This window comes from Anneissia japonica, unplaced genomic scaffold, assembly GCF_011630105.1.
Source record: "Anneissia japonica isolate Jap-2015-1 unplaced genomic scaffold, ASM1163010v1 scaffold287634_len692169_cov176, whole genome shotgun sequence".
NCBI classification, from domain to species: domain Eukaryota; kingdom Metazoa; phylum Echinodermata; class Crinoidea; order Comatulida; family Comatulidae; genus Anneissia; species Anneissia japonica.
In genome coordinates, this window is record NW_022739883.1 from 149,698 (window position 1) to 159,557 (window position 9,860).

At 36.1% G+C, this 9,860-nt stretch overlaps 1 protein-coding gene across 3 annotated transcripts in view; it reads left to right on the plus strand.

Annotated features, from left to right (window-relative positions):
* The window catches only part of LOC117118109 (putative inhibitor of apoptosis), a 7,070-nt gene extending 1,580 nt beyond the window's left edge, over window positions 1-5,490 (plus strand). The window contains exons 1-2 of one of the 3 annotated variants that reach the window (XM_033262608.1): window positions 2,172-2,303; window positions 3,783-5,490. In XM_033262608.1, coding sequence (XP_033118499.1) covers window positions 2,270-2,303; window positions 3,783-5,164 — 1,416 coding nt within the window. In that variant the 5' untranslated portion in view covers window positions 2,172-2,269 and the 3' untranslated portion in view covers window positions 5,165-5,490. Of the gene's footprint in view, window positions 1-2,171; window positions 2,304-2,561; window positions 2,639-3,782 lie in introns of those variants that run through there. The other 2 variants (XM_033262607.1, XM_033262609.1) reach the window with 2 other exon arrangements.
* The last annotated feature ends 4,370 nt before the right edge of the window (window positions 5,491-9,860 follow it).

Below are 9,860 nucleotides of genomic sequence, written 5' to 3' on the forward strand. Positions count from 1 at the left end.
AAAAAACCACTATGGTCAAGGAGTTTAGTTTCTTAATCTTTTAAATTATATAGGCCTAGGCCTAATATTTGGTGATATTTTTGTACGAAATTAAAGATTGATTGATTTTTGGTTATATGTTTGAGTGATTGATTGATTAATTTACAAATTAATTGTTTGCTTCTGTTATTATTGAATGACCGATTGGTTGATTAAATGATTGATTGATTGATTGATCGATGAACTTATTGATTTGCTTAATCAAGTAATTAATACTTAATTGATCGATTAATTAATTGATGGATAATATGGATTGATTGTAGACAAGAGTGCTCAATGCAGTATATAGCAGTATTATAGCAGAGCAGATAGACAAATAAAACATTTAACACTGGGTTAAAGACTCTGAGTGAAGGAATAATGAAGTACATAGATTGTGACAGTTTATCAGAACAAAAGTATGTTAATTCCCAAGTGATTAAGTCTCTTGTTTAGATGGATAAAAGAAAGCCTATAGGATTAAGTAGTATATCGTAACAAGAACTACATGAACTGAATAATTTGTTCCTTTGATTTAGAGTACAAATTTCGGGTTGACATATAATAAAATACTTCTGTTGTATACAAAGGTTACATCGTTTGGTAGAGTTGGAATATGATTTACATTTAGATAATATACGCCACTTAATTTTGTACTTTATGTTATCTTCTTTAAGCTTCCAAACATATTGGCTAAGTAAAGTGTTATTCTTGTATTTATCATTACGGAATGAGAAGGTATACCCATTGTATCTATTTTTTAAACGTATTTTCCGTAAGACCAACGTATGTTTCAACTTCATTATTGCCGTCCCTAGTAATTGTAGCTTGGTATACTATGCTGCTACTTAGACATTTCCCAGATAGTGGGCATTCACTATGGTTTCGGCAATTGCATAGCTTGCAGTTGTCTTCTGCCTTGTCATTTTTTAGTATGGTTTTATTATGGGCAGAGATTATAGATCCTATATTAGGCATGCAGCTATACTTATCTTAACAGTGTTCCTATTAAAAATCTTTCTTAATACATGATTTTGTGGGAAACAATCATCTATAATTCTAAGGAATACGTGGCCAATTCTGGTTTTTTATAAATGATTTTCTGTTATAATTCTTTTCTAGAGATATCAGATCCTTTACATAAGACAACACCAGTAATTTGTATAAGAAAGTATAATACATACTCCAAGTATTGAAATACACGCCATCGTGTTGGGATTCAATATTTCGACATTAATTATGTCATCATCAGGAATGATGATCATCATTCTGAGAGTAATTTGTATATCATCACTATTATGATTTCTCCAATCAAGCTGGCATTAATGTTAGTTTTAATGCTTTTGGACTTTAATATGTTTATTGCAGCCTTTTTATATATTTTTTATGTATATCTATATATTTATTTATATTGCTTTATGTTTTACATTATATAGCATAAGCTTCCAGTTTGTATGACTCATTCGATTACTACGGTATTTGTTCTTTGATTTGATTTTGTTCACACCCTCTATTCTTTGGTGGTTCGTTTGCTACTCGCTCAGGTTCTTTGTCACTCGTCCTACCTACGTCCGCATTGACTGTATTTATTCTTGCTTTACCTTCTATCTGTACCACCTGACGAAGGGCGATGCCCGAAAACGTTTGTGTTTTTTACCATTAAAAGTTAAGGCTACTCTACACTTTTGCTTTATGCGTTTTGTTACTATATATATATACTGTCTCTTATACACATCTAGATGTGTATAAGAGACAGCACATACAATGTGTGTAGAAAACAATTCCACAGCTAGTATAAAAGGAAACATTGTTTATTTTATTTATGCACAGATGATTACTTTATACACACATCAATATCTTAATAAAAAAACATGTCGTAATGGGAAAATCCAAGGGTATATACCACTTGGCCTCACAGCTCAGTCCGAACGGTATCGGAGGGTCTTGGGTCAGAATGGGTTGTTCAACTCGTCATGACTGTGCACCTCCCTATTTTACATTGGTACTTTGTGTACTCATTAATGTTAGGCTATATACATATAAAAATAATGTACTGTATTTTTCTAACCTACATTTTCATTAACCCCTTGTGATGATATAATGCACGTCTGCTTAGCGTCCGCTTGTGTACATGACGTATTGACTTAATTAAATAAAACTTCGGGAAAATCCCTATTGAATCAATATAACACGATCCGCATGAGACGCGTCTGTTACAGTATACTGTAGTTCTGTACTTGAAGTCACAGTTATGCTTCTCTCTAGACCTGTTCCGCTGCATTCAGGTAAGATTTATTATTTAAGTAAATAAAAACATAATTAGTAATTGTGAATTTGTTGTGAAATCACCATTACGCAATAAAAATATTTAATATTAGTGTATTGGCTCTATGCCAAGACATACGGTAATCACGCGTAGGCGGCCTATTTAAGCACTATCTGTAATTTACAGCATTAGTCATTTACCTTATTTGGCTAAACAATGCATTTGTAATATATTTTTGTATATAATAAATATGATGACACACATAATTTACACTATATATAATGCAAAAATGTGCAATAGCATTGGCACTTTACTTGGATATGTCAAATCTAAAACGCCGGGCATTTTTGTTTGGTAAGAAAAATGTCAGCTTGTTTAAAAAACTAATTAAAACAAGTAAATTCTATATTAAAATGAATTATTTATAATAATAATAATAATAATTATTATTATTATTATTATTATTATTATTATTATTGTAATTATTACTATTATTATCATTATTATTATTATTATTGTTATTATTACTATTATTATCATTATTATTATTATTATTATTATTATTATTATTATCATTATTCCATTATTATACATACAGGCCTACTGTATATTAAAATTACAATTTATAATTATATATCCGCTTGTTGTTATAAATATATATTTATTTATACTAATATTAATATCATAATTAATTTTGTAAAATATATTCTGGTGATTGTAATTATAATATTGATATTATTAATAGGCCTATTTTACATTTATTTGATCTTCGAACGTCTTGTTCGAAGGCTTAAGATGAAGGAGTATCATATTGATCTCTAGTGCTGTGAAGAAAGAGTGTAAAATATCAGTATTTTAATCGGATTTAGACTCCCAAACGAACCCCTAGCGGCCCAATTGGTTTAGAAAATTGTATACAGCAGAATGTCTTGAGTTCGAATCCCGGCTGGGGAAACTTTTTTCACTCCTCGCAGATCAGTGGTCCTCGACGACCGAAGGAGAAGCCAATTATTTTATCGGAGAACTGTGCCATTTTCCGGGCATCTAAAGATGCCTCCTAAAATTTGCTTCAAACAGGGCGGGGTATGAGATAAATTTGGATCAATGTCGGAGAACTTGGTCCTCTCGTAGAGGACAATGGTCCCCTCTTGGGGAACTTTGACCTCACGTCTGAGAATTTCTGGCACCGCCATCGCAGACTCCTCTTCGTTAACTTCAAAATAAATCTAAAAATATATAGCATTTTTTAAAGACGGTTTAGGGTTTATCTCTTTTGCTGTTAGGTGTGATTATACAACACTATATACCATTATATGTTGCCTAAATCATTTAGGCTTAATGGATTTGGTAATTATGCCCAAAATGCCTATTATTCTCTTGATTTGTTCCATAAGTTACAGGCCGTCGATCATTTACTTCATAAGTATTAATGTTTTTGTTATCAACAGTTTTCTAATCAAATTTGAGAACTTATTTAATGCCGGTTTTTCTCCAACAGTTAACATGTCCAAGCGTCGACCTACAAATGTCAGAGATTTTGGTGAGCTTCTTGAGGCAAATTGTGATATTGATGGTAGCAACGAGTGTCAGTCTTCAGCAACTAATAATCCAAAGCAAGGCAACATGGCGATATTTGACACGCGATTGGTGACTTTCTTGTCTTGGCCAATACAATCAATCATTTCAGAGACGTCACTGGCGAAAGCCGGGTTCTTTTACACTCAAAAATCTGACATGGTTGAATGTTATTCCTGTCACGGAAAAATTAAAGACTGGCAGATTGGCGATGACGCGTTTAAGGAACACAAGCGACACTTCCCACGATGCCCATTAGTTCAAAATATTCAAATTGATGAGGACGTGGACGAAGTGGACAGCGCCAGTGTCAGTAGTAAATTCACCTTCAACCAGAATAATCGAATATTAATTAATTCTCCACTGTTTGCAGCACAACAGAACCAGACGGCAAGAATCGTCGATACAAATAAGACGCTTCATCATCGCCAACCACCACAACTTACACGAACTTTGTATCCACAGTATTGCGATGCACCTGCACGGCTTAACACATTTCGCTTACAAGACTGGGAGGGTCAACAAACGCCGGAAAATTTAGTGGAGGCTGGTTTCTTTTCAGTAGGGGAGAAAGATCAGACAAAATGTTTCTACTGTGGTGGTGGGCTACGTAGCTGGGGGCCAAATGATGACCCTTGGATTGAGCACGCTAAGTGGTTTCCAAAATGTGATTGGCTGATACGCAAGAAAGGCGAATCCTTCGTACAGAGGGTTCAGAAGGAATTTGCTCGGATGCAAAACCCAACCAATCACTTAAGCGACCAGAAACACCAACACATGTCACCAAATAAAAATCAGCAGGGAACATCTACAAAAAGACAATCAGTGAATAAAAAAATAACTTTCGAGGAAGCTATGAAATCAGAAGCAGTCAAACAAATTCTAGAAATGGGTTATGATGTCAAAGCAGTTGGTGAGGTTGTCAAGCGCAGACTGACATCAACTGGTGATGTCTTCAAATCAGCTACAGAGTTAATTGATTCCGTAATAAAGGCTACAGAATCTCCTAGCAGTGTGACAAGCTCTCCCCAACTTAGGCATAAGTCTTGTGCAGAATCTAAGTGCCACGATGAGAACATTTCTTCTGGGAGTGATCAATTGGATTGCGATGTTCCAGGAAAATTACAGAGCATGATTCAGGATCTCCGTGATAAGACGACGTGTAAAATATGTATGGACGACGACGCCTGCATAGTCTTTGTTCCTTGCGGTCACCTTGTTACCTGTCTTTCCTGCTCCCCGTCTCTTTCTCTGTGTCCGATTTGCAGAACTGAAATCAAAAGTCATATTCAAGCTTATTTCTAAAACTTAACATGTATATCAAATTGGAAATGATGTTCTCCGTTATAGTAGGCCTAATAAATTTCTATTTGAAAACTAATACAACAACAAATTTTTTTTTTAAATCCTCAATAATTCCCTTTACTATTTTTAGTATGTATACGCAATGTTATAGTGTTTATGATCTTATTAATTTATTGGGTAATTTAGTTAGTTTAGTTTTCTCACGACTAAAAAAACCAAAATTTAGAGTTTATACAGCATTGTCCTTTCTGTAATTGGCGAGCTACCTGTGTTAAATGTAAGTGAAATAAAAAAAAAATGTAAAAAAAAAAATATGTAGGCCTAAGGACGAAACAACATTGTATGCAGATTGATTCAATGCTCCGTAATCTAGGTTTTGTTGAGCACTTTTGGGATAGTACCATGCTGTTATATTTGGCTGTCCCGCAGTGCTTTTAGCCAGGGGTGGCGCTAGTGGGGATCCACCATTGAAACCGAATTATTGTCATAGTTTCGTGGGGGGCTTCTCCCCCTGGATCATTTACTAGAGATTTTGAGCGAATCGGACCACACCTACTACGCTCCCGTCGCCACACCCTCTCGTCGCCACCCCTTGTTTCAGCACTCTTGGCATGGTATAATAAACTTAACCCTCTTTTTACAAGCTGGTTTGTTTGCTAGATAGAGTCTCAAATATCTGAGCTGCACCGATGAGTCCTTAAAGGACGAAACAATGTTATAAGGTGCATTCAGCGGCGTAGCTTGTGGGGTCAAGGAACCTGGTGCCCCGGGCGCCAGGTTTGGGAGCGCTGAAATGGGAGAATGAGAGTAAAAATAAGCACTTTTTAGAAAAAAAACAAAAAACGACGAAATTGATGTGTCAGGCATGAATATTTTCCAGTTAATAATAAGAATCTAAATGTAGTTGTTTTTATTGGTAAATTTATAGATTGTGATTTCTTTGTAGTCCATTTAGACCGTTTTCTCTCTGTTTTTTTTTTTGTTTTTTTTATCCTATTCTGTAATGACTACATGACTAAAGCTCATCCTGCCATATCTCAGAGCCAGGATGCGAGACTGTCGGATTTGGCACTACTAGCGCGTGATGGAGCAGACATAATTGAGGGTGGGGAAGGGGGGGCGGAATTTTCTACCCTTGCCTCGGGCGCCAAAACCTCTAGCTACGCCACTGGGTGCACTCACACCGAATCCGAATTTTCGGATCGGAATGCAACGAACCGATCAGAAAATCGGATCAGTATGTAAGGAGACATATCGGAAATATGAGTTATAAAATAATAATCTTGAAGAGGCCAAGACACTATATGTGATGTGGCAATTAAAGATGGCGGAAAAGGTAAATCTGAGGTGCATGATGGTCATGTGTCATCACCTTACCTTTCCTCTTCAGGCCTTGTGACCCATAAGGCTAAATGTGTCATCTTAACACCTTATTACTGTACAAAAATCATTAAAAAAAATACACCCTTATAACCGAATCACATGTGAATTCGGTACCGTACTTTATTATTAAACATGATACAGTAAGGCAGTGTAGGGAATAGACACGTACACGCTCCCGCTTTAGGAGCCTATTTTTGTATGATGTTGTGTTGTGTCAGGTTTTTGTTATGCTGTGAATTTTTTATAATGGTAATTTACAAAAACAAAAATATAAAAAAGAAAAGAACAATAAATACTAAATAAAAATTATGAATATTTGTTTTAATAGCTATGAATTTGTTTTTTTAATGTTGCTCTGATCAACCAATCAACTAGGCGTTTTTCGCCTTCGTTAGACGCAAGCCCAACATTTCGTTCGGACCCTTCTTCTCTGTCAAACATGTCGGATCCCTAGTCTGCAAATTTCTGGAGCCACCGCTGTGGTTACCCTTTTACCAAACAAAATGTACGATGGTTAGCGAGGAACCTAGAAGGTATTAGGCTCAGATCTAATGCCGACCAACCGACCTTGATTTAAAATTATAACATATTTTGTGCATGCTTGCCGCTTAACTTTCTTTATATAGAAAATGAAAATTTGCCTTGCGCAGCTGTGTTCGTCATGCATTAAAAAAATGTTTACCTTCGCAGAATAGGCCTCATACAATTTCATAAACATCAGTACATTAATAACACCTAAATGTAGTAAAAGCACGGGATTTGTTTCAAATAGACCTTTCCTGAATGTCAATCAAACCTAACAACTGACCAATCAGAACAGCGCTAAGAATAGGCCTACGCGCGTTTCACAAACACACGTGTTTTCGTATATGTTTTAATCTACTGTATCGTTTTGTGGGACCTTAGCAACAGTATCCAAGGGGCAGGGCTTAGCGGAAAGGTCCATCTGTCAGAAGTTCAGCAACTGTAATCCAAAGCAATGCAATATGGCGATAATTTCTATGCGATTGACGACTTTCTTGTCTTGGGAAATAAAACCAATTATTTCAAAGACGTCAGTGCGTATAGTTCTACATATTCTGATGCTGTAAGCAGCGTACCGTATTCAAAGCTATTGAAATTACAAAATATCTAGAAATCGCGTCTTGGTCTTCAAAGTTTTTTTGTTTTTTTTCAATTTTAGGAAATTGTAATTTTGTACAAATGAACGTTCTAAATATTTTTTTTGTACACATAAACATCTTGATTATGAAAAATTCTTATTACCTCTTCCAAAAAAAAAAACAAAAAAAAACAAAACCAAAAAAAAAAAACACCCTAATATAATAACTTGCGCCTGTACCGTATTTAAGCATGGAGGAGCGCTCGGACCGGTGATCCGTCGCTCTTGATGGACAACCATTCTTATTTAAGTAACTAAACATTATGTACATGTGATCAACTTCTCTTTATTAGATCTGTTACATTTTAACCACTTTATTGAATAGGATTAAACATAACAAAAATGTTACATTTTAAAAAGTGAATGTTGAATATGAATTTAATAGTATGATTTTTTAAATATTTATATTATAAATAGGGTGCCTTTCAAGTCTATTTTCCTTATATATTTTTTAATAATCCAAACATGCATTAATTTTTTAAAAGAAGCCCTCCTCTCTTTAGTTTGCAAAAAAAGAAGTAATCTCGAAAATAAGCCCATGGCCCGAAAAGAGGGCCATCTCGAAAATAAATAAGCCCATGGCCCGAAAAGAGGGCCATCTCGAAAATAAGCCCTTCCAAGCGACCTAGAAAAGAAGCCCATGGCTTCTATTCAAGGTTTTACGGTATTTCTTGTTCAATTTACATCCCCTTCCCTAGTAGCTTACAAAACAGACCTTTGAAAGAATACATCACTATCAATATCTTCAAAATTTGACAAGATTTTGAATGTATCATGTCACCCCTGGCGTCTTTCTTCCAGGCTCGTAGCCAGGTTCTTCCATGGGTGGGGGGAGGGGGGTTCTGGGCGTGAAGTCCACAGTCGAACCCCCGGTGGGGTCGGCGAAACCCCCAAAGCAAGATGATTTTTGGCTAAATAATGCTATGAAAGCAGATATGTTTGAAAATGTCTGTGTCTGGATGGGTCTGCAGTGCATTAGTTGGGGTTGAAAGACTTATTTGGGAAATTTAAAGAGGGGGTTTAGCCAGAAAAGAGGGGGGTTTGCTAGAAAAGGGGGGTTCTCCCGAACCATAAATCCCCACCCCCTGGATACAGGCCTGTCTTCTTATGTAGTGAGCCTATAATAAGCCATCCTCGTACGACACGCGACGTAATGTAGCAGTCTCGTACTAACTCGCCGCTGATTTTTTTTCTTTATAAAATCATGTAAAGGTATATAAAGGTCTCCCTCCAATTAAAAACCACATTTTGGACCTGGGTTTCATTGGTCTCTAATTAGAATAATAACGATAAAAGGCATTTGTTAATTTCAGACCGCAGGAAGGTGGTCTTTAATTAATTAAAAAGGTCTTAGGGACACCTGTTTTATTTTCGCTTTTTTGTTATCCCTTTTTCAATTGACCTAAAAGCTACAAGCTTTCTAATGAAATTTAAATCATGGTTCGGAACGAACCCAACTGATCATTCTGGCTGGGTGGACCACTTTCACAAAATAATTTATTGCTGAAATAGGTATTATCATAGAAATATTATATTTACTATAATACCTCCATGGTATTATTGATACCTTGCTGAACGGGTCCACACAGCCACTACATGATGGCGTATTCTTCTTCTTCAGGCACGTCATGCGTGGGGAATTCCCCTTAATGGTATTACGTCATTATGTAATTTCCTTAGACGTTACAATACAGTATAAAATGACTCTGGAATGTTCTGTACAATGGCAGAATGCGAGGCTTGGCTTTTCTATGGCTAGGTGAATCATCATGCTCTTTATTTAATTTCGCAATCTTAAAACTACTAAAAATAATGGTTAGTTTCAGAGTGGCAACGGTAGAAACCAGTACGCCGTCACGATTCAGAACGGCGAGTGAACCCAACAAGAGAAGACCCGACGCGGACGGCGGTGTTCGAAAGAAGGGTAGCCTACTTAATACTATAGAGTAGCCTAGTGTAGGACACAGTAGGAAGCCTGCCTTTGGTACGTAATGGTCTTCATTGGTTTACTGTGGCTTTTTTCTTGTGTGGCTTTAAGGGCCTAAGTAGTTCGGGTCAATTCACATTCGCCGTTTCATTGAAGTAATAGTTTTTAATTATAATGGCCCTACACACAGAGACGCACACACAGAGAAGCACACACACACACAC